Source organism: Myotis nattereri (genome assembly GCF_964212035.1).
Source record: "Myotis nattereri genome assembly, chromosome: 12".
NCBI classification, from domain to species: domain Eukaryota; kingdom Metazoa; phylum Chordata; class Mammalia; order Chiroptera; family Vespertilionidae; genus Myotis; species Myotis nattereri.
Genome location: NC_138087.1, coordinates 3,486,317 through 3,510,783, shown reverse-complemented (window position 1 = coordinate 3,510,783; position 24,467 = coordinate 3,486,317). Strand labels below are relative to the sequence as shown.

General features: G+C 52.7%; 1 protein-coding gene across 2 annotated transcripts in view; it reads left to right on the top strand.

The window, feature by feature from the left end:
• Window positions 1–24,467, top strand: part of BICD2 (BICD cargo adaptor 2) — a 60,676-nt gene that overhangs the window by 22,826 nt on the left and 13,383 nt on the right. For both annotated transcript variants that reach the window (XM_081103454.1, XM_081103453.1), the window contains exon 2: window positions 17,759–17,971. In XM_081103454.1, the coding sequence (XP_080959580.1) occupies window positions 17,759–17,971 (213 nt within the window). The remainder of the gene's footprint in view (window positions 1–17,758; window positions 17,972–24,467) is intronic.

Below are 24,467 nucleotides of genomic sequence, written 5' to 3'. Positions count from 1 at the left end.
GTGCAAAAATGCCATTCTCCGGAGCATTATCTCAGTCCGCTGTGGTTCCCGGCATTTGTTGACAGTTTGACTCAAGTAAACTCACAAAAATTCCTCACAGGTTTGAATGTTTCTTACATTAACACCGTGATTCTGGTCATTTGATTCCCCAGGATCCCAGGCTTTGGGGTCTCAGCTGGGACAGTCTGGTGTCTTTGCACCAGCGGCACCCATCTGAGGCCAGGCATGCAGTCGGTGCTGCTGGTGAGGGGCTAAAGGTGCTGCAAGCCACCTGGTAAGGTCAGGCAAAGCTCCTTCAGGCCTGCATAGGAAGATGTGTGTGCACAGAAAGATGTCATGAGCCTCCTGGCCCCTGGTCCCAGGAGCAGTTGAAGATCAGGCAAGGAGCTCAGCAGAAGGGTAAGATGGGCAGCTGGCAGAGCTCAGGAATTTCTGGACTGCCCTTACCAGGCGTAGTCTGGTGGCCCTTTAAGGAAGAGGTGGGACCTGCTGGTTGTGAGTGGGGCTGGGTCAGCCCATGAATGGGGCTGAGAGCAACAAAGGAGCTGAGAATCCCAAATGCCAACTTCCTGTAAGGATTCCTGTCTTCCTTGTGGGAATGCTGAAGTCAGTGCTCCTGGCTTGGCCTGTGACGTGCCTGCTGCTTCAGATGCCAGACCGCAGACATGGCTCCCTGCCGGGGCCAGGAGGCCCTCCTCAGTCTCCTGCAGCACTCAGATCAGTCAGCCTCTGTGAGCAGAGACCAGTGCTCGTTGCAGAGATGCCCACACTGTTCTCTTGCTGGGCAGACAGTGAGGCCACTGCCCACATGGGTTCAGGGGCAGAACTCACAGGTTGCTTTTCCGGCCGTGGCATACCTCCTAACTGGGCTTGACATGGCCTGTCTCACCTGTGGACCAGGTCCTTTCAGCTGCCTCAGCACTGGGCTGGGCATGCCATACAGATGGCCCAGTTTACAGCCAGGCTCAGTGAAGGGGAGGGACCTGCCTGACTCAGCCAGGCACCAGGCCACAGGCACCATGGTGCTCATACCTGCTCTCCTGGCTGCTGGGTGTGAGGGTCTGTTAGGTGGGTGCCAGGTGATGACGAAGTGCTGACCCCTGCGTGCCACATTGGCCCTCAGCCTGGTCTTGTGAAGAACATTTTACTCAGGTTGCACATGTTAATGGATGCTTTCAACCACAGCGGTGGAGTGGAGCGTTGTTGCAGCGGAGCCCATGCCTGCGTGGTGGTTAAGTCTGTGGACTGAGGGAGCCCAGCTGGTGAAGCATCATTTTTGGGCATGTCTGAGGCTGGTTCTGGAAGAGACCAGCATTTGATTCAGTGGACGCGTCCCGATGTGGGTGGCATGATCCAGTCTGTTGGGTCCCAAATGGTACAAAAGGCAGAGTTCTGTCCCTTCTTGATCCAGGACATCCATCTCCTGCCCTTGGGCATTGGAGCTCATGTATATGTACACATTGAGTGGCCAGATTATTACGACCACCTGACATTTGTAGGCAAATTAGCCATACACTGCATCGTATGGGATATGGAAGCGAAGGCCTGTTCGAACACCTTTGCTGTCTGCAGTTACCAAGATAAAACATCTCCAATTTGCACAGGAACACAAGGATTGGACATTCGAGCATTGGGAAAAAGTCATGTGGTCTGATGAATCACGTTTCCAGTTGCATCATGCAGATGGCAGAGTGAGAATTTGGCGGAAACAGCATGAAAGCATGCACCCCACATGCATGAGTACAACCCTTCAAGCTGGTGGGGGCAGTGTTACGGTTTGGGGCATGTTTTCCTGGCATGACTTGGGCCCTTTAATTCGTGTGGAACAACGTCTGAATAGCACAACATACCTAAGTATCGTTGCTGATCAACTTCATCCTGTCATGTTGCTGGCGTATCACAATGGGGATGGCTTCTTCCAACAAGACAATGCGCCATGCCACGGTGCTCGTATTGTGCAGGAGTGGTTTCAAGAACATGAGGGAGACTTTACCTTGCTTAGGTGGCCCCCACAATCACCAGATCTCAATCCAATTGAGCATTTGTGGGACGAAGTTAAAAGAGCCATCAGGCAGCTGGTTCCACAGCCATCAAATCTCACAGAACTGGACAGGGCTATTCATCAGGCATGGTGTCAGATTCCTCGCATCACCTTTCAACACCTTGTGGAGTCAATGCCAAGAAGAATCGCTGCAGTATTGAAGGCAAAAGGTGGCCCAACGAGGTACTAATGGAGTGGTCATAATAATCTGGCCACTCAGTGTGTGTGTGTGTGTGTGTGTGTGTGTGTGTGTATCCCATGTTCAAAGGCTGTTAAATCACATTGTTTACCCATATCTTCAGAAAAAAATCACTTCTGTCTTGGTAAACAACCTGCTTCCCTATTTATAATGGTCTGGCCCTCTAGCAACTTCAGTGCAAAATTATAGCTAATTTGCCTACAAACGTCAGGTGGCCATAATAATCTGGCCACTCAGTGTATATGTGTGTATATGTATGTATATGTGTGTATGTGTGTGTGTGTATACATCCTATACACACACCATCTTTGTGATGGTGTGACAGTCAATTTGCATCCTATCTAATATAGGATGTATATATACACTCACTCAGCCCGGACGTCTGGGCAGTGCCCTTTTGTGTGGATGAACTTGAAGGGAGGCCAGTTGTGACCTCACACCTGGGCTCACTGGGCTGTGTCGGGGCCTGCCCAGTCTGGGCAGCTTCAGAGCAGTGGCCAAGGGTGGGTCAGGGGCAGCAGTCAGCTGCCCACAGCCAGCGCATCCCCTGGGGACATCACAGACACTGCCGCCACCTCCTTGAAGCCCAGACAAGTGTCCTGCATCAAGGAGGCATTCCCGTGGACATCAGGCTCTCAGTCCCCAGCGGGTTGCTGGGTTACTGACCGTCCCTGTGTGGGAGCCCCAGGCCTTGTGCCCATGAACTCAAGGCAGGGGTCCCAGCATCACACTGACCTGTGTCAGCTTACTTGTTTAGTTGTGTCCCAGCAAACTACCTGCAGAACCAGGCTTGGGCCCATGGCACAGCAGTGTGCGGATCCCAAGTCTAGGAGTGCTTTTCCTCAGGTGGTCATATTGTTATCTCTGCTTCCATATCTGCTTCTGTCTCTGGATCATGTTGACGGCGGTCAGACATGTTGGCTGTGGAGGTGTTGGTTCCTCTGGAGGCAGAAGGGGGATTGCCCATCCACTGGTGGGTTCCCACCACAGAGGAGAGCAGAGGTTTGGTGTGTTGGAAGAATATCCTCATGAGAGCCCTATCCACATCAAGTCCCGCCCTCTTCTGTGGTCTCTGTGGCCAACTCTGTGGTCTCTAGCTCAGCACAGCACAGCAGGAGCCCAGGGCCCTGTGCTCACTCCACTCCTCTGTGTCTCGCTCTGTGGGCCCCTCAAGTGCTGGCCTCATGCTCTTGACACTGTGTCTAGGCTGCGTCACCCCGGCTCTCAGAGGCAGCTGCTTCTGCTCCGCCTCACTGCATCAGCGGCACCTTACCCCAGACTTGGGGCTCACTCAGCCCGGACGTCTGGGCAGTGCCCTTTTGTGTGGATGAACTTGAAGGGAGGCCAGTTGTGACCTCACACCTGGGCTCACTGGGCTGTGTCGGGGCCTGCCCAGTCTGGGCAGCTTCAGAGCAGTGGCCAAGGGTGGGTCAGGGGCAGCAGTCAGCTGCCCACAGCCAGCGCATCCCCTGGGGACATCACAGACACTGCCGCCACCTCCTTGAAGCCCAGACAAGTGTCCTGCATCAAGGAGGCATTGCCTTCTTCCCAAGTGTGCAGGCAGGGCGCGGTGGGGGCCCACGCGGGACCCCCTTGGAGGCTGTCTGCCAGGCAGATGGTGGAGGTCATTGCTCTGAGCGCTTCCCAGGATGGGGAGGCAGGTTTTGAGATGGATTCAAGGTCACACAGGATGGTGCAAGGTGGGAGTAGGGTGCTTCGGTCACGAGTTGTTCAGACAGGTCGACCGAGTGACCAGGGTCTCCACCTCTGTGACCCTCAGCCTCCTGGCCTGTGACTGGAGCAGTGAGCACAGGGATGGGGCTCCTAGGTTCCCATCCTGCAGGTTAGGGGTAGAATGCTTCAGAAACATCCCAGATGTTGTCTTAAACAGCTTTGTTGAGGCATAATTGAAAAGCAGTAAATTGCATATATTGAAAGTATTCAGTTTGGTCAGTTTTCATGTGCGTGTATACTCAGGAGATCACCAACATAGTGGAGATGATGAAAGTATTCATCACTCATGTGTTTTCTGGACCCATTTGTAATCTCTCCCCTCCTCTCCAGGCAAGCTCAGTGTACACTTATTCACATTTTCTAGTTTTTATATAAATGAAACCATACTACATGTACTGTTTTCTTGGTCTGGCTTTCCACTAAGCATAATTTGAGATGAATCTGTGTTGTGCTTATTAATAGCTGCTCCCTTTGGATTGCTGAGTGCCTCAGAGGCATTGGGGGTGGGGTTCCAGACCACTTACAAAAAGTGAGTGTGTAAAGTCAGTTGTCATCCTTCAGCTGGTGGAGGGGCTTGCCTTCAATTTGCGAAAACACACAGCCTGTGAAGCACAATAAAACAGAGTGCGATGAGATGAGAGGTGCCTGTGCTGGTCTTTTGTGTGGCTGCACCACAGTTTTTAAAAAGTCCATTTTCCTAGTGATGGACATTGGGTTGTTTTCGGTTTGTTTGTTTGTTTGTTTGTTTTGGCTATTAGAAATATTTCTCTCTGAGTCTTTGTATGGATATGTGCTTTTATTTCTCTTGGGTTGCTATGCCATATGTCAGATACATTCTTAAATTTGAAGAATCTGCCAGCCCAGGTGGCTCAGTCAGGTGGGGCATTGTCCCATACACCAAAAGGTTGTGGGTTTGATTCCCAGTCAGGGCATATCCATGAAATTTGTGCACGGGGTGGGGGGGGAGGTGTCCAAGGGTCCCTCAGCCTGGCCTGTACCCTCTCCAATCTAGGACCCCTCAGGGGATGTCTGACTGCCTCTCCTAATCCGGGACCGCTGGTTCCTAACCACTAGCCTGCCTGCCTGCCTGCCTGCCTGCCTGATCGTCCCTAACCCCTCTGCCTGCCTGATCGCCCCTAACCACCTCTGTCTGCCTGCCTGATCGCCTCTAACTGCTCCCCTGCCGGCCTGATTGTCCCTAACTGTTCCCCTACTGCCTCTGCCTCGCCCTGCACCAGGGACCCAGGATTCCCTCCTCCGGCCGGTTGCAGGCACCTGGGACCTGGGCTTCCCACCCGCTGGCAGCCGTGGGTGCCCAGGACTCTGGGGCAGGTGGCTTATCCCTCTTCCTGGCCGCAGCTGCAGTTGCAGCTGCTGGCTCCCAGGACCGCGGGGCGGGCAGCTTGTCTCTCTCCCGGGCCACAGGCTGACTGGTCCCCATTCCTCTCTCCCCAGCTCATTTGTGCCTGGCTGGTCCCCATTCCTCTCTTCCCAGTGTTGAGTGTCTGAGCAGTTCCGGCGTGAGGGTGTGACGACCATTTGCATATTAGCTCTTTATTATATAGGATAGGCTATGTAGGTTCATTACCAAGTTGGGGAGGCAACTGATTGATGTTTTTCTTTCATGTGGATGTTTCTCTCTCTCCCTCCCCACCTCTCTGAAAAACCAATGGGAACATATCCTTGGGTGAGGATTAAAAAGAGAAAAAAAATAGTCTGCCAAATTCTTTTCCCAGGTGCTGCACCCTTTTACATTCCCCAGCAGCAGCAGCTTAGGAGAGTTCCCATGGCTCCCCCTTGTGTCTACATGTGGGAGGGCAAAGCATTTTAATTGTCAACATTTGAGCAGATGTGTAGTAGGACCTCCTTGTAGTTGTCATTTACTAGTGTTGAGCATCTTTTCATGTCATCCATTCCCATAGATATATCTTTGTAGGTGAAGTATCTGTTCAGTCTTTTTGCCTATTTTTTACTGTTTTGGTTTTTTCCCCCTTTCCTTTTTTTGATGGTGGTGGTGGGGGGCGGGGTGGGGAATGTTTTTCTTACTGAGTTTTGAGAGTCCTTATATTCTGGACACAAGTCCTTTATCAGATGTGTGATTTGCAAAGATTTTATTCTGGTCTATAACTTGTCTTCCAAACAGCATAAATTCTTAGTTTTGAAGTCCAAATTACCAATTTTTCCTTTTATGGGTCAGGTCCAAGGTCATATTTTCTCATGTTTTCTCCTGGAAATCTTATGCTTTTAATGTTTAAGCCTATGATTCATTTTATATTAATTTTCATATATGCTCTGCGGTATGGGTAGGTATCCTTTTCCATCAGTTTGCCTTGTGCCTCTGTCAAATCAGTTGGCTAAATGCATAAATATACACTTATTAAATCCAAATTCTCTATTTCTGGATTCTCTATTCTGACCAGATCTATTTGTCTATCTTTATTCCAATGTCATACTATCTTAAATACTAAAGCTTTATAAATATTGAAATCAGGTAGTGTTAATTTCCATATGAATTTTAAAAGCAGGTGGTCTAATTCTACCAAAAAATTAAAAAAATGGTGGGGCATTGTGGTGAATTGAAAAATCAGTTTGTGAAGAATCTACATCTTAACACCATTGAGTCTTCTGGCCCATGAATAAAGTATGATAAGGTATATTTTTCCATTTACTTAATTTCTCCCAACAATATTTTGTGGTGTTTTGTGTGTTATTTCAATATACTAAGAATGAACTATCAGAAAGTGAAAACAATTTTAATGCTATTTACCAGAGCATCAAAAATATTAAATGCTTATAGACCTGTCAGAAGATATACAAGACCCACACACTAAAAGCCACAAAACACTGTTAGATCTGAACATAAGCATTTAATATTTTTGATGCTCTGGTAAGTAGCATTAAATGTTTTTTCACTTTCTGCATTCCTACTATATTGAAATAAGTTTGATTTTTGCATATTTACCCTGTATCTTGCAAACTAGCTAAAGTTACTTATTTGGTCTAGTTCAGGGGTCCTCAAACTACGGCCCACGGCCACACGCAAATACAAATATTGTATTTGTTCCCATTTTGTTTTTTTCTTCAAAATAAGATATGTGCAGTGTGCATAGGAATTTGTTCATAGTTTTTTTTTAAACTATAGTCCAGCCCTCCAACGGTCTGAGGGACAGTGAACTGGTCCCCTGTTTAAAAAGTTTGAGGACCCCTGGTCTATTGTCTCCTTTGTAGATTCCTTTGGATTTTCTATGTATAGATTCTCATGTGACACGTGATTAAAACACATCACAACAGTTTTACCTCTTCCTTTCCAGTCTGGAAGCCTTTGGTTTTTCTTGCTTCATTGCATTGCAGGTGGGGAATTCCAGTACAGTGTTGAGTAGAAGTGGGAAGGCTCAATTTTTCACCATTAAATAATGTTAGCTGTAAGGTGTTTGGAAGATGCCCTTTACCGTATCAGGTTGAGCAAGCTCCTTTCTGTTTGCTGAAAGTATTTATCAGCAATGGATGTTGAATTTTGTCAAATGGTTTTCCTGCATCTTTCGAGATCATATAGCTTTTCCTTTTTGTCTATAAATATACGGAATTACATTGCTTTTTTCCCCTAATGTTAATCAACCCTACATTCTTTGGATGAGTCCCACTGTGTCATGATTCCTTATCCTTTTTATATGTTGGTGGGTTTTATTTGACAAACTTTTTTGAAGAATTGTTTGGATTTGTATTCTTTTTTGTACTGTCCTTGGTTTACAAGGTAATGGTGGCATCATAAAATTAGTTGGGAAGTATTCTTTCCTTTTCAGTTTTCTGGAAGAGTTTGTGTACACTTGGATTTCTTTCTTAAATGTTTGGTAGACTTGAGCAGTGAAGCCATCTGGGTCAAGCATGTTGTCTGTGGGTTTTTAACAATTATACATTTAATCGCTTTCACAGATACAGGACTATTCAGGTTTTCTGTTTCTTCTTGAATGGACTTTGGTAGTGTGACTTTCAAGGAATTTGTTCATTTTATCTAAGTTATCAGATTTATTGGCATAAAGCTGTTTGTGATATTTCCTTATTATTCTTTTTAATATCCGTACTGCTATTGCTTTTCATTCCTGATATTGGTAATTTGTGCTCCTCCTCCTGTTAGTGTGGCTGGAGGTTTATTTATTTTACTAGAGGCCTGGTGCACAAAAATTTGTGCACTCGGGTGGGGGAGAGGGGGTCCCTCAGCCCGGCCTGTGCCCTCTCGCAGTCTGGGACCCCTCAGGAGATAACGACCTGCTGGCTTAGGCCTGCTCCCGGGTGGCAGAGGGCAGGCCCAATCCCTAGGTGCAGCCCCTGGTCGGGCTCAGAGCAGGGCCGATTGGGGAATTGGGGCGCCGCCCCCTGTCATGCACAGAGCAGGGCAGATCTGGAGGTTGCGATGCCACCCCTAGTCACGCTCAGGGTAGGGCCGATTGGGGGGTTGGGGCACCGCCCCCTGTCACACTCAAGGCAGGGTCGATAGGGAAGTTGCGGCGCCACCCCCTGTCACGCACAGAGCAGGGCCCATCAGGGCGGTTGGGGCTCCGTACCCTGTCACACACAGAGCAGGGCCGATCAGGGGGTTGAGGAGCTCCCCCCTGTCACGCACAGAGTAGGGCCAATAGGGGAGTTGGGGCACCGCCCCCGTCACACACAGAGCAGGGCAGATCAGGGGTTTGGGGCGCTGCCCCCTGTCATGCACAGAGCAGGGCCCATCAGGGGGGTTGGGACTCCGTACCCTGTCACACACAGAGCAGGGCTGATCAGGGGGTTGAGGAGCTCCCCACTGTCACTCACAGAGCAGGGCCCATCAGGGGGGGTTGGGGCACCGCCCCCCGTCACCCACAGAGCAGGGCCGATCAGGGGGTTGGGGCGCTGCACCCTGTCACACACAGAGCAGGGCCGATCAGGGGGTTAGGGCGCTGCACCCTGTCACACACAGAGCCACAGGGCGATCAGGGGGTTTGGGCGCTGCCCCCTGTCTCGCTGATCCTGGTGCCAGGAGGCCTCGCGGCTCCGCTGATCCCGGTGCCAGGAGGCATATTACCCTTTTACTATATAGAATAGAGGCCTGGTCCATGGGTGGGGCTGGCTGGTTTGCCCTGAAGGGTGTCCTGGATCAGGGTGGGGGTCCCCACAGGGGTGCCTGGCCAGTCTGGCTGAGGGGCTGAGGGCCGTTTTCAGGCTGACGGGTGACTGAAGCTCCCAGCCGCTCCTCTTTTTCTTTTCTTTTTTTTTTTATTCTGTGCCAGCTTTAGCTCTGAGGCCTTGGCTGCTGAAAACATATTTCTGGCCTTTGTTTACCGTCTGTATTTGATACAATGTTGCGGTCCAGCTGGTTTAAGCCCGGCTGAGTAAAGCAGGTTTCTGGGGGGGTTTTAGCTTCTATATTTGCAACATAGTTGCTTAGAGTTGCAGCTGAGAGGCCGGCAAGTCAGGCGGGGAACGTTGGAGTCCTCCGTCACTGAAGCAAGCAAGCCTCATGTTAGTTTCAAGCTGCCTGGCTGCCTGCCGCCATCTTGGCTGGGAGTTAATTTGCATATCTCCCTGATTAGCCAATGGGAAGGGTAGCGGTCGTACGCCAATTACCATCTTTCTCTTTTATTAGATAGGATATATTTTTTAATTTTTTAATAAATTTTATTGATTTCAGAGAGTAAGGGGGAGGGAGTGAAAGATAGAAACATCAGTGATGAGAGAGAATCATTGATCAGTTGCCTCCTGCATACCCCACACTGGGGATTGAGCCCTCAACCTAGGCATATGCCCTTGACCAAATCGAACCTGGGACCCTTCAGTCTGCAGGCCGAAGCTCTATTCACTGAGCCAAACCAGCTAGGGCTGGCTAAAGGTTTGTTGATTTGATCTTTTCAAAGAACTTGCTTTTGATTTAATTGATTTTTCTCTGTATTCTTTCTTCCATGATTTCTACTTGGATCAGTTTTTACTGGGTTTCATTTGCTCTTATTATAGTTTATTTGTTTTTACTTTTTATTGCAAAAAAGCTTATAGAGTACAAATCATAAGTGTGAACTTTCAGTAGCTGAACACACACACATAGTGCCCAGTCAAGAATCAGACCGTCTCCAGCCCTAGGAGTCCCCTCAAGAGCCCTCTCAGGAACTGACCCTCCCTCCATGCAGGGGCACACTGCCCTGACCTGTGCTAGCATAGAGAGGTTCGTTTTACTTGTTCTTGGAGCTGTATCTAGACAGAATCACACAGTGCATGCTCTTCCATGTCTGGTTTCTTCCATTCAACATCATGTGAGACTGGAGGCCTGGTGCATGAAAAACGTGCACTCAGGGAGGTGGTCCCTCAGCCTGGCCTGTGCCCTCTCGCAGTCCTGGAGCCCTCGGGGGATGTCCAACTGATGGCTTAGGCCCGCTCCCTGCAGCAGTTGGACATCCTTAGTGCTGCCACAGAGGCGGGAGAGGCTCCCCCTATTGCTCTGCACTCGCTAGCTGTGAGCCTGGCTTCTGGCTGAGCAGCGCTCCCCCTGTGGGAGCACACTGACCATTAGGGAGCAGCTCCTGCATTGAGTGTCTGCCCCCTGGTGGTCAGTGTGCATCATAGCGACCAGTTGTTCTGTCATTTGTTCAGTTTGCATATTAGCCTTTTATTATATAGGACTAGAGGCGCAATGCACAAAAATTTGTGCACTCGGGAGGGGGGGGGTCCCTCAGCCCGGCCTGTGCCCTCTCGCAGTCTGGGACCCCTCAGGGGATGACCACCTGCTGGCTTAGGCCCGCTCCCTGGGGGATTGGGCCTAAGCTGGAAATCAGACATCCCTCTGGCAGCCCAGCAGCCCTTGGGGGATGTCCACTTGCCAGCGGGGAGCAGCCTAAACTGCAGTTGGACATCCTTAGCGCTGCTGAGGAGGCAGGAGAGGCTCCCACCACCACCGCTATACTGGCAGCCATCAGCCTGGCTTGTGGCTGAGCAGACCTCCTCCCATGTGAGAGCGCCCTGACCACCAGAGGGCAGCTCCTGCATTGAGCGTCTGCCTCCTGGTGGTCAGTGTGTGTCATAGTGACCAGTCATTCCCAGTCCTTCTGCTGTTAGGGTCAGTTTGCATATTACCCTCCTTCTATATAGGATAGAGGCCTGGTGCACAGGTGGGGGCCGGCTGGTTTGCCTTGAAGGGTGTCCTGGATCAGGGTGGGGGTCCCGCTGGGGTGCCTGGCCAGCCTGGATGAGGGGATGATGGCTGTTTGCAGCTGGTCACACCCCCTTCAGGGTGGAGGTCCCCACTGGGGTGCCTGGCCAGTCTGGGTGAGGGGCTGAGGGCCATTTTCAGGCTGGTGGGTAATTGAAGCTCCCAACCTCTCCTTTTTTTTCTTTTTTTTTTTTTATTCTGGGATTTATTTACCTTCTATGGCTGTCACTGGAGCTGAGAGCCGGCTTTAGCTCTGAGGCTCGGCTCCAGCTCTGAGACCTCCGCTGCTGAAAGCAGGTATCTGGGCTTTGTTTAGCTTCTATAATTGAAACACTGTTGCAACTCCAGCTCTGAGGCCCGGCTGGCTGAAAGCAGGTTTCTGGGGTTTGTTTAGCTTCTACAATTGCAACATAGTTGCTTAGAGTGCAGCTCAGAGCTGGCGGTGGCAGGCGGGGAACCTTGGCTTCCTCCATCACTGGAGCAAGCAAGCCTCCTGTTCACTTCAGCTGCCTGGCTGCCGGCCGCCATCTTGGTTGGCAGTTAATTTGCATATCGCCCTGATTAGCCAATGGGAAGTGTGTTGGAGGTATGGTTAATTACCATGTTTGTCTATTATTAGATAGGATTCTTCTTTGTTGTCTGTATAATAGTAATTTACTCATTTCTGTGTAGTATTCTGTCATTTAATTATATCACAGTTTTTTCTTTTGTTGACAGACACTTGGGAAGTTGTGGTTAGAGGTTTCTGTAGATAATGCTCCTATAAATACGTTCTCTCATGCATACATACCCGCGTCCTGGAGCACAGGAGAGTCCTTAGTGTTAGTAGACAGTTTCCCTGTGTGGTTGTTTCTGTTACACTCCCACCACCAGAAGATGAGATTTCATGTAGGTTTTTGGCAGGCCTTGTCCATGATGCTATTCAGTGTTTGTTGAGTGACTGAGTGAAAAGAGAGAGAGTTCTGAGTGGGGCTGGCTGAACTCTCATAAGACACCATCTGGGCCCAAAGACCAGCCAAAACAGGGAAGAGCCCCTTTCCTGGGAGCTCACAGCCGTAGCGTGCCTCAGCAAGGCTTGGGGTTTCTGTTGGGGACAAGTGAGCTTGTGGTGTCTGGGACCCAGAGGTGAGGAACATGGCAGCCCGGCAGGCAGGACTTGAGCCTTAATCCCTTGGTCTGCAGGAGGCCCACGAACCATTTGGGCAAAGGCCTGGAGGAGTGTTGTCTGGAGAAAATCAAGTGCAGTGAGTTGGGGTGAACACTCTTACCAGCTGCGAACAAGGCCCAGGCTCCCGGCCTGGTAAGCCTCGGTCTTCTCTTCTGTTGAAAGGGCTCAACCCCATAGGGCTGTTAGCTGTGCCTTGAGCTTTGCACATAGTCCCTGGTCTAGTGTTTAAGATGGAAGCTGAGGTTGTTGATTGGATTGTTCTTTTGTTCTGATACAGTCAGTTAGTGCTATAAAGACCCTTCTGACTACTTGGCTTTAGTGCCATCCCACAGATTCCCATACGCACTTCGTTTTTATTCAGTTACATATACTTTCTAGTTTCCCTTTTTATTTCTTCTTTGACCCATGAGTTACTTAGAAGTCTCTTCTTTAATTGCCAAATATTTTGGAATTTTCTAGATATCTTTCAGTATTGATTTCTCATTTAATTCCCTTTGGTCAGAGTGCATACTTTTTATGGTTTGAATTCTCTTAAGTTTGAGACATGTCTAATGGCTCAGAATTTGGTCTATTTGAGTAAATGTACCATGTGCCCCTGAAAAGAATGTATGTGCTGCTGCTATTGACAAGTTAGTTAGTGACTGTCTATTTTTTCTTGCAGTTTTATCTGTTTTTGCTCATGTATTTTGAAGCTCTGTTAGTAGGTATACAAACATTTATAATTGTTATGTTCTCTTTGTGAATTAACCCCTTATTATGAAATGACCCTCTATCTCTGGTAGTTTTTTTTTTTTGCTGTGAAATCTTTATTTGATATTAATAGAGCCATTCTACCTTTCTTTCTCTTCTTTTCTCTTCCTCTTTCTCTTCCTCTTTCTCTCTCTCTCTCTTTCTTTCTTTCTTTCCTTCTTTCTTTCCTTTCTTCCTTCCTTCCTTTCCTTTCCTCCCTCCCTCCCTCCCTCCCTCCCTCCCTCCCTCCCTCCCTCCCTTCCTTCCTTCCTGAAATTTAATTCCTAGTCCAGTGTTAATGCTTAACATTGCTTAGGGTTGAAGGAAAGAGAAGGCTTTAGGTCATCTGATATTGATTGAGGACAATTTATGTACCAATTAAACACTTCATCTTCTTTTTTGGGGGGGGTCACATTATTTTTATGTGCTAAAGGGAAATGTTATCGGGTCTTCCACAAAGACATTGTTACCAAGCACTTTATTCTGAGCCAGTGACCCTTGCGTAAGGGGAGCTGAGCAATCATCTAGAGCAGGGTTTCTCACACACATTAGAGTTTGACAATCCCTATTGTAGTCCAGCTCCATTCTTGTTGATGAGGAACAGCAGTCCAGAGATGATAAGTAATCTGCCAGTCACCAAGCTCGTTGGCAATAGGCAATAGCACCAGCCTGGAAATAGTGCACCTGATGACTGACGTGGGGCTCAGAGCACCCTACCTTTCTTTTTTAAAAAAATATTTTTATTGATTTTGAGAGAGAGAGAGAAAGAGAGATACCAATGTGAGAGCAAAACATTGATCAGCTGCCTCCTGCATGCCCCCTACCGGGGATCGAGCCACAACCCAGACATGTGCCCTGACTGTGAATCAAATTGGTACCCTTTAGATCAGAGGTTCTCAACCTTCCTAATGCCGTGACCCTTTAATACAGTTCCTCATGTTGTGGTGACCCCCAATTTCATTGTTACAAATTGAACATAATTAAAGCATAGTGATTAATCACAAAAACAATATGTAATTATGTATGTGTTTTCCGATGGTCTTACGCGACCCCTGTGAAAGGGTCGTTTGACCCCCAAAGGGATCGCGACCCACAGGTTGAGAACCACTGCTTTAGATGCACTGAATGACGCCCAACCAACTGAGCCACACTGGCCAGGGCTAGCTTTCTTTTGGTGAGTGTTAACATGGTTTTCTTTTTTTAATCCTTTAAATTTTAAAAACAGCTGTATTTTAACAGCTTTACTTATTTCTATAATCCACATAATACAATTCAGTGGCTTTTGGTACATTCACAGAGCTTTGTAGCCATCCCCACAACCCATGTTAGATACTCTGTACCCCTTAGCTTTCACCTGTTCCAACCTCCCAACTCCATCCGCTCCCAGGGCAGCTGCTGGTCACATTTCTGTGCACCGGTTTGCCTGTGTGGACATTTTATGTAAATGGAATCATACAGTATATGGTCCCTTGTGATTGGCCTTTTTCACTTAGAAGGATATTGTCAAAGCGCCTATATGTTTTATGGATCAGTGCTTCCTTTCTTTGTATAAACAGCCAGTGCTCCCATTTTGTGGATAGCTGCATTTATCCACTCATCAGTTGGTGGGCATTTGGGTTGTTTCCACTTTTGGGCTATGATAAACATTTTTATACAGTAGGTGTTTGTGTGATTGTATATTACTTCTCTTGGAGCTCTGCCTAGGAGTGGAATTGAGGGTCACATGGTAACTGTGTTTAACATGGTGAGGAACTGTCGTGCTATTTTCCACAGCAGCAGCACCAGTGTACAAGGTCCAAGTTTTCCAGATCTTCTCCAGCATTTTCCATTTTTACAAACTATAGCCATTCTAGTGAGTGTGAAATACTGTCTCATTTTGGTTTTGACTTGTATTTTCCTAATGTCTACTGATGTTGAGCATCTTTTCATGTGCTTTTTGGGCATTTGTTCATCTTTTTTTAGAAATGTCTATTCAAGTTCTTGTCCATTTTTTAATTGGGTTATCTTTTTTTTTTTTTTTTTTTTTCAGTTGATCAGCAGCCTAGCCAGGATCTCTAGTCACAATCTCCAGCCAAGTTCTGCTTAGGATCTCCAGCCAGGTTCTGTGTCCATGTTCTCTTGCTAGGTTCTCCAGCCAGGTTCTGTAGCCATGTTCCCTCGCTAGGTTCTCCAGCCAGGTTCTGTCCAGGTTCTCCAGCCAGGTTCAGTCACCAGGTTCTAGTCAGGTTCTCTTGCCATGTTCTATCCAGGTTCTGTAGCCAGGTTCTGTCTCTAGGATCTTCAGCCAGGTTCTCTCGCTAGGTTCTGTCTCTAGGTTCTGTTGCCAGTTTCTGTCCAGGATCTTTTGCCATGTTCTCTCCCTAGGTTTTGTCTCTAGGTTCTGTGGCCAGTTTCTGTCCAGGATCTTTTGCCATGTTCTCTCCAGCGAAGTTCTTCTGTCTCTAGGTTCTGTGTAGGTTCTGTGTCTAGGTTCTGTCTGGGTTATCTTTTTATTGTTGAGTAATAGTTCTTTACAGGTTCTAAATACTAGACCCTTATAAAAATATGATTTACAATCTCTTTTAAAATATAGTTTTACTAGAGGCCCGGTGCACAAAAATTTGTGCACTCGGGGGGGGGGGGTCCCCTCAGCCCAGACTGTGCCCTCTCGCAGTCTGGGACCCCTCGGAGGATGACCGCCTGCTGGCTTAGGCCCGCTCCCCGGGGGATTGGGCCTAAGATGGCAATCAGACATCCCTCTGGCAGCCCGGGAGCCCTTGGGGGATGTCCACTTGCCAGAGGGGAGCAGACCTAAGCTGCAGTCGGACATCCTTAGCGCTGCTGAGGAGGCAAGAGAGGCTCCCACCACCACCGCTGTACTGGCAGCCATCAGCCTGGCTTGTGGCTGAGCAGAGCTCCCCCTGTGGGAGCGCACTGACCACCAGGGGGCAGCTCCTGCATTGAGCATCTGCCCCCTGGTGGTCAATGTGTGTCATAGTGACCAGTCATTCCCAGTTGTTCTACTGTTAGGGACAGTTTGCATATTACCCTTTTATTATATAGGATAGAGCCCTGGTGCATGGGTGGAGGCCGGCTGGTTTGTCCTGAAGGGTGTCCCGCATCAGGGTGGGGGTCCCGCTGGGGTGCCTGGCCAGCCTGGGTGAGGGGATGATGGCTGTTTGCAGACTGGTCAAGCCCCCCCTCCCCCCAGTGGGGACCCTCACCCCATGGAGGTTTGGCCAGCCTGGGTGAGGGGCTGATGGCTGTTTTCAGGCTGGCCAACACCCCCTTTGGGGTGGGGGGTCCCCACTGGGGTGCCTGGCCAGTCTGGGTGAGGGGCTGAGGGCCGTTTTCAGGCTGGCCAAGGCCCCCCTTCTCCTCCCCCCCCCCCCCCCCGGCAATGGAAGCTCCCAACCTCTCTTTTTCTTGTTCTTTTTTTATTCTGGGATTTATTTACCTTCTATAATTCAAACTTTGTAGCCTTGAGAGGAGCTCAGAGCCAGCCAGGGCAGGTGGGAGGGAAGCTTGGCTTCCTCTATCGCCAGGGGCAACCAAGCCTCCTCCTTGCTTCTGCTCCGTGGCTGCCAGCGCCATCTTGGTTGGGTTAATTTGCATATAGTTGCTCTGATTGGCTGGCGGGCATGGCTTAAGGTGTAGCAAAGGTACAGTCAATTTGCATGTTCGTCTTTTATTAGTGTGGATTGGTTTCAGAGAGGAAGGGAGAGGGAGGCAGAGATAGAAGCATCAATGATGAGAGAGAATCATTGATCGGCTGCCTCCTGCACATCCCCTACTGGGGATCGAGCCCACAACCTGGGCATGTACCCTTGACTGGAATCGAACCTGGGACCCTTCAGTCTGCAGGCCAACGCTCTATCCACTGAGCCAAACCAGCTAGGGCTGGCCAGTCACTTTCTACGTTTTAATTTGTTATATTAGAGACACTCCTGCCTAGGAGCATCCTATACATACCTTTCACGGTTTCCCAGGCGTCTTCTTGGACTAAATTCCTGGACTTAGTATTATATTTGTCTGGTCATATTGGCATGTTAGCCTAGACCTAGATTATAGTAAACGAGTGGAAATATTCCTGTTTCTCTCAAGAAATAAAGGTATTTATTTCCTTGCTACGCAGGAGCCCTGTAAAGAGACAGGTCTCCCCCTCTCCTGAGGTTGGCATAGGGCAGCCTGTGGAAAGCGGGCATGGGGAGGGCACACAGCATTGGCCTGTGGGGGGTCCATTTTGGCTGCTGGGATGTACAGGGTGGGAGGGAAAGAGAAGTAGAGGTACTTCCTGGGGCCTGTCCCTTGCCTGGAGGACAAGGCATGATGGGAGGCGCCCGCCGACACAGGACTCTGGCCTAGTTACTCTCACCCATGGGCTCTTCCCTGAGTCCCCCCATGACACTTTGCCTCCCACAGCCCAAAGCCTTCCCTGCGTCTGGAGTGGCGGCATCCTCTCCCCTGTCAGACAATTTCAGCTCTGCCCAGGTCCTGGGCAGCCGAGTGGAGTCTCGAATTAGGCACACATGTTGGCCTGTTGGCTGCTTTTGAGTGTCCTGGTTCATGCTCTGGTCTCCTCATGCAGGCTGGGCCCCCTTGGGCATAGGTGTCTACCCAGGATGAGTGGACAGATCTACAGTCAGTCCCCCCACTCCCTACCCTCCACCCCGTGTCTGGCTCCATGTGCACTTGCAGGGGTGCTGGCCTGGCCTACTCTCGGTGTCTCTTCTCCCACAGGCATTTGGACAGGTGCACACGAACCACAGGAAGGTGGCCGCGGATGGTGAGAGCCGGGAGGAGAGTCTGATCCAGGAGTCGGCCTCCAAGGAGCAGTACTACGAGCGGAAGGTGCTGGAGCTGCAGACGGAGCTGAAGCAGCTGCGCAACGTGCTCACCAACGCTCAGTCGGAGGGCGAGCGCCTGGCCTCGGTGGCACAGGAGCTGAAGGAGGTACCTCGGGCTGGGCACGGGCAGGCTGCTCCCTCGTGAGGAGGCAGCCCCGGAGTGCGCGGGGTGGGGGTGCGGCCACACCCCCAGTTGTCCCATCCGCTCAGCCCCAGCCTCATGTGGTTCGGCCAGGAAGTGTCCTGGCTCTGCCCGAGCTGTGCATCCTGGCCTCAGGACAGCTCGCTCCTCAGATGAAAGTGGGACAAGAGCGTCCCTGCCATCTTGTGACGAAGAAGTCAGAAGGGGTCACTGCAGACGGCACCCAGGACCCAGTTCGGCCCTCATAGGACCTGGCTGTGAGAGGTGTGGCTGAGTGGAAAGCGGAGGGCAAGTGGCCCGTGGCCTCCGAGGGAAGTAGCAAGGCAGGCCACTGACTTCTAAACAGAGCTGGACAGGGACGCGGGTCAGCTAGGAGTCTGAGCTGCAGCCCTGCCCGTGACCGTGGGCCTCCTCGGAGCCCCAGGTGCTCAGGAAGAGCAAAGGGCTGGCCTGGGCCGCCGAGAGGCCCAGACTGTTTCCTGGGAGGGCAGTGACAGGCAGGCGGACAGCTCTTAGACATGAGGGCCCCACAGGATTCAGAGGGAACACTGGCAAAGTCTGGGACAGAACCCAGGGCCAGCCTCAGTGACTTCTGACCCAAATGAACCAGCCCTTCCCCCTCTGGTTCATGTGCGTCCGAGGGCTTTGCGGCCTGTGAGCCTAGGGGCTTGGCTGAGATCTGGAGGTGGGCAGCCCTGGCGGCCTGGAACCGGAGTGTGTGACCCCATTTCCTCCCACAGGATGGCCCTGGTCCAGGTGGGGAGAGGGGCTGTTAGGGTGGGACATGGACCTCCTCCCACTTCCAGAGGCGCCTCTCCTGGGCTGCGAGGAGGGTGCTGGGACCTGCTGACTCCTGGCTCTGGGTGCCAGGAAGGGAGCTCAGCCAGTCCCACAGGTCTGGTGGGGCCAGAATCCCTGCTCTTCCTGTCAGTGCTTCAGGAGAAAGCCTGCCGATCCCCACACACCCTCAGCCGCCTTTCTCCCGAGGCACATCCTTATCCCTGAAGTCTCTGTGGGGCAGGCCACGTGGAGGCGTCTGGTTCCTGGTGGGGAGGAAGCTCCCTCCTGCCACCAGCTTGGACCAAGTCCTGGTCAGTCCCTTCCATTGCTAGCTCCATTCGTATCCTGCTCCAGCCCTCCCCTGCTCCCAGCCCTCCCCTGTTCCCAGCCCTCCCCTGTCCCAGTCCTCCCCTGTCCAAGCCCTCCCCTGCTCCCAGCCCTCCCCTGTTCCAGCCCTCCCCTGTTCCAGCCCTCCCCTGCTCCCAGCCCTCCCCTGTCCCAGCCCTCCCCTGCTCCCAGCCCTCCCCTGCTCCAGCCCTCCCCTGTTCCAGCCTCCCCTGCTCCAGCCTCCCCTGTTCCAGCCCTCCCCTGTCCCAGTCCTCCCTGTCCCAGCCCTCCCTGCTCCCAGCCCTCCCCTGCTCCCAGCTCTCCCCTGCTCCCAGCCCTCCCCTGTCCCAGTCCTCCCCTGTCCCAGCCCTCCCCTGTCCCAGTCCTCCCCTGTCCCAGCCCTCCCCTGCTCCCAGCCCTCCCCTGTTCCAGCCCTCCCTGTTCCAGCCCTCCCCTGCTCCCAGCCCTCCCCTGTTCCAGCCCTCCCCTGCTCCCAGCCCTCCCCTGTCCCAGCCCTCCCCTGTCCCAGTCCTTCCCTGTCCCAGCCCTTCCCCTGCCCCTCCCAGCCCTCCCCTGCTCCAGCCCTCCCCTGTTCCAGCCCTCCCCTGTTCCAGCCCTCCCTGTCCCAGCCCTCCCCTGTCCCAGTCCTCCCCTGTCCCAGCCCTCCCCTGCTCCCAGCCCTCCCCTGTTCCAGCCCTCCCCTGTTCCAGTCCTCCCCTGTTCCAGCCCTCCCCTGCTCCCAGCCCTCCCCTGCTCCAGCCCTCCCCTGTTCCAGCCCTCCTCTGCTCCCAGCCCTCCCCTGTCCCAGCCCTCCCCTGCTCCCAGCCCTCCCCTGTCCCAGCCCTCCCCTGTTCCAGCCCTCCCCTGTCCCAGCCCTCCCCTGCTCCCAGCCCTCCCCTGTTCCAGCTCTCCCCTGTCCCAGCCCTCCCCTGTTCCAGCCCTCCCCTGCTCCAGCCCTCCCCTGCTCCCAGGCCCTCCCCTGCTCCCAGCCCTCCCCTGTCCCAGTCCTCCCCTGTCCCAGTCCTCCCTGTCCCAGCCCTCCCCTGCTCCAGCCCTCCCCTGTTCCAGCCCTCCCCTGCTCCCAGCCCTCCCCTGTTCCAGCCCTCCCCCGCTCCCAGGCCTTCCCTGATCCTAGCCCTTCCCTACCGCTGCTGCCCGAGCTGCTATGCCAAGCTCTGTGCCTCTGGCATGGCCAATCCCCTCCTGCACGAGGCTTGTGCCAAGGCTCAGGCCTGGCTGAGGAGCCTGGATCATGAGGACACATCACCCAGCACTGTCCCCCTGAACACTAACCTGTAGCTGCTTCAGGATAACCCAGTTGCGCAGGCCTTGCGGGTCACCCCATGTGATGCCCCTTTCATGAGGAGGGTGTCTGTTCCTCCGTGCCCAGCCCTGACCTATGTCCAGTGACTGATGAGTCAGCCTGTCCATCCTCCTTATGACAACTGGCTTAGGTGTTTGTACCCCGCATGTCCCTCTAACCCAGGAGACCCTGTAGTCTAGGGTCCTGACCTCTGAATGATATGTAGACAGGCCAGCTAGCTTCTGTCCTGGGACATGGCTTTGAACTCCTTTTTGTAGGTAGAGAAGTAGAGTCCCAGGAGGCCAATAGGTCTGCAGCTGCTGGAGGCAGAGCAAGGCCCTGTGCATATGCCGGACATGGCCCTTGAGAAGCAAGACTGCTACTGGAGAGGGGTCAGCCTCATCTACCAAGTGGGGGCCCTTGGTGGCCTTTCCTGTCCTGATGGGCCCTTACCCCCTGGCCTTCCTGTCCTGATGGGCCCTTACCCCTGGCCTTCCTGTCCTGATGGACCCTTACCCCCTGGCCTTCCTGTCCTGATGGGCCCTTACCCCCTGGCCTTCCTGTCCTGGTGGGCCCTTACCCCCTGGCCTTCCTGTCCTGGTGGGTCCTTACCCCCTGGCCTTCCTGTCCTGGTGGGTCCTTACCCCCTGGCCTTCCTGTCTTGGTGGGCCCTTACCCCCTGGCCTTCCTGTCCTGGTGGGCCCTTACCCCCTGGCCTCCTGTCCTGGTGGGTCCTTACCCCCTGGCCTTTCCTGTCCTGATGGGCCCTTACCCCCTGGCCTTCCTGTCCTGATGGGCCCTTACCCCCTGGCCTTCCTGTCCTGATGGGCCCTTACCCCCTGGCCTTCCTGGTCCTGATGGACCCTTACCCCCTGGCCTTCCTGTCCTGATGGGCCCTTACCCCCTGGCCTTCCTGTCCTGGTGGGCCCTTACCCCTGGCCTTCCTGTCCTGGTGGGTCCTTACCCCCTGGCCTTCTGTCCTGGTGGTCCTTACCCCCTGCCTTCCTGTCTTGGTGGGCCCTTACCCCCTGGCCTTCCTGTCCTGGTGGGTCCCTTACCCCCTGGCCTTCCTGTCCTGATGGGTCCCTTACCCCCTGGCCTTCCTGTCCTGATGGGCCCTTACCCCCTGGCCTTCCTGTCCTGATGGGCCCTTACCCCTGGCCTTCCTGTCCTGGTGGGCCCTTACCCCCTGGCCTTCCTGTCCTGGTGGGTCCTTACCCCCTGGCCTTCCTGTCCTGGTGGGTCCTTACCCCCTGGCCTTCCTGTCCTGATGGGCCCTTACCCCCTGGCCTTCCTGTCCTGGTGGGCCCTTACCCCCTGGCCTTCCTGTCCTGATGGACCCTTACCCCCTGGCCTTCCTGTCCTGATGGACCCTTACCCCCTGGCCTTCCTGTCCTGGTGGGTCCTTACCCCCTGGCCTTCCTGTCCTGATGGGCCCTTACCCCCTGGCCTTCCTGTCCTGATGGGCCTTTACCCCCTGGCCTTCCTGTCCTGATGGACCCTTACCCCCTGGCCTTCCTGACCTGGTGGGTCCTTACCCCCTGGCCTTCCTGTCCTGGTGGGTCCTTACCCCATGGTGTTGCTGTCCTGATGGGTCCTCTGGCCTTTTGCTTACCCGGTATAACTGCCCACATTCCCATTTAGCTGTCCAGGTCATCGGGGTTCTTTCTTATCTGACACCAACTTAACAGGGTCACAAGACCAAAATCTGTGGTCATTTCCCATGGTTGTCATAAGAAATTAACAATGGGGCTTATGACAACAGAAGTTTATTCTCTCAGTCCAGGAGGTCAGAAGCCCCAAGTCGAGGTATCAGCAGGGTTGGCTTGGAGGCTCTGTGGGCGTCCATCCCGTGCCTCCGCCAGCTCCTTGGCCGTCCTGGTGGTGTGGATGCGGCTGTCCATGGCCTCCCACTGGGTGTCTGTACTTCCAACTCTCCCTCGTGAGGTCACTGGTCATGGGATGGGGCCTACCCTAATCCCCACGGCCTCCTCCTGTTCACTTGATTATTTCTGCGATTTCACAGGTTCTAGGGATTAGCTTTTCAGCATATTTTGAACACATTGAAACCCTCTGGTCTTCAAAATTCATATCCTTCCCACATACAAAATTCATTCACCCCATCCTAACCTAAAGTGTTAACCTGTTCCAGTTTCAACTCTAAGTCCCAGATCAAAGCTAATCCCTCTGAGTCAGGGGTGGAGAGACTCGACGGTCCATCCTGGGGTAAAACTCCCAGTGCACACTGCCTCCTTCCAGAAATCAGGGAGGGGCAGAGAGACCCTCATTCCAAGAGGGAAGGCGTGGAAGGAATAAGCGCCCGGGTCCCAGCAAGTCCTGTCCTTGTGCAGGAAGGCGCACTGGGCGCCAAGGCCCGAGAACAGGCCTGGGCTCCGTGCTCTGCGGCTCCGGCCAGCCGGGGGCGGGCACACCCTTGTGCCCTCTCCAGAACACTCTAATAACTTTTGCAGTAAGGACGGGCTGGTAATTTCCTAAATCTTCAGATTCTGGGTGAGCTTTGCTTACCAGTTCTTAATTCCTCTCTCCTTTTACCAAGAGAAACCAGCTGCACCTCCAACAGGCACTGTCTAGACTTCCTTAGCCAAGTGTGACGTTCCTTGCTTACTAGCTCTCCACGCAGCACGCAGCTCAGCCAGGCTCGCTGCTTCTCCAGGGGCCTTCCCCCCGCCCTCTTTGACCCCATCACACCCCTCTCTACATGCCCTTCCTGAGACCACGCCTCCCCAGAATCCCACAGGATGGTAGTTCTGCCAAGACTCGGGCAGTCTGGCCTTTTCCTGTCACGCTCAGAACGCCCAGCCTCGGATCCCGGCTCCGTGGCCATGTGCACGTCCAGATGTTTGTTACAGCAGCACTCTGTCCCATTTAGCTGGGTCTTCAAAATTCATATTCGCTTTCTTGGACAAGTTGGCACAAAACACTAGCTTAAAGGCAGAAGCTTATGCTTTTCAATTTCCTGTCTGAAATGAAGGTGCCAGCAGGGCTCTGCCCCTACGGGGCCTCCTGCCTCGTGGTGACCACCTGGGCATGCCTGTCCTGTGGCCGCGCTGTTCCGTCTCTGCCTCAGCGGTCACCTCTCCTGTGCGGACCCCATGGCTCAGGGCTGGGACTCGGGCTGTGGGACTCCCGCACAAGCGGCACCCTGGCCGTGCTTGCGGGCATAGCTTCTGTGGCAGCACAACAGCCCCTCCCCCGCCCCTCCCCCACCCAGGGCCTTCTTTGGGGGTCGCCTGGGGGCGCTTCAGCTGCAGTGAGTCCCCAGCACAGCTGGTGCTCAGCAGTGAAGGGAGGGAGCGAGTCCCTTGCTGGCCAAGCCCCAGCACAGTGCCTGTGGAGACGGGCACATTCCCATTTAGCTGTCCAGGTCATCGGGGTTCTTTCTTATCTGACACCAACTTAACAGGGTCACAAGACCAAAATCTGTGGTCATTTCCCATGGTTGTCATAAGAAATTAACAATGGGGCTTATGACAACAGAAGTTTATTCTCTCAGTCCAGGAGGTCAGAAGCCCCAAGTCGAGGTATCAGCAGGGTTGGCAGGTCCAGGCCCATGGAGACGGAAAGCAGGCGTTGGTTGCTAATTGCCGTGTGGTTCCTTTTAGGGCGATGAAATGCCCTGGCACTGGGTAGTGGTGCTCTGACTCAGCGGCCCGCTGATTCGTACACTTTCCGTGGGCGATCCTTTGGGTGTGTGAATTTCACCTCCATGAAGAAAGGTGACCCTGTGAAGGAAGTCTGTGCGGATTTAGCTCACTCAGCACAGGTGTCCTCTTGAGGGGAGATGCTTAGTTTTAAATAAAGCCCGTTGACAGGGACAGGAACAGAATTTGCTCATGGCCAGCCCTTCCTTCGCCCAGTCTCCCCACACTGAACGGGCAGGTGCCCCGCAGGTGTGTCTGCCCAGGGCAGGCTGGACTGAAGGGGAGGGGCACCCAGTCCTCTTCACAAAGCCAGTGCCGTAGCCCACATTCTGATGTTAGTGGTGAGGGCTCGCAGAGCAGCAGACCAACGGGTGCGTGAGAGAGAGAT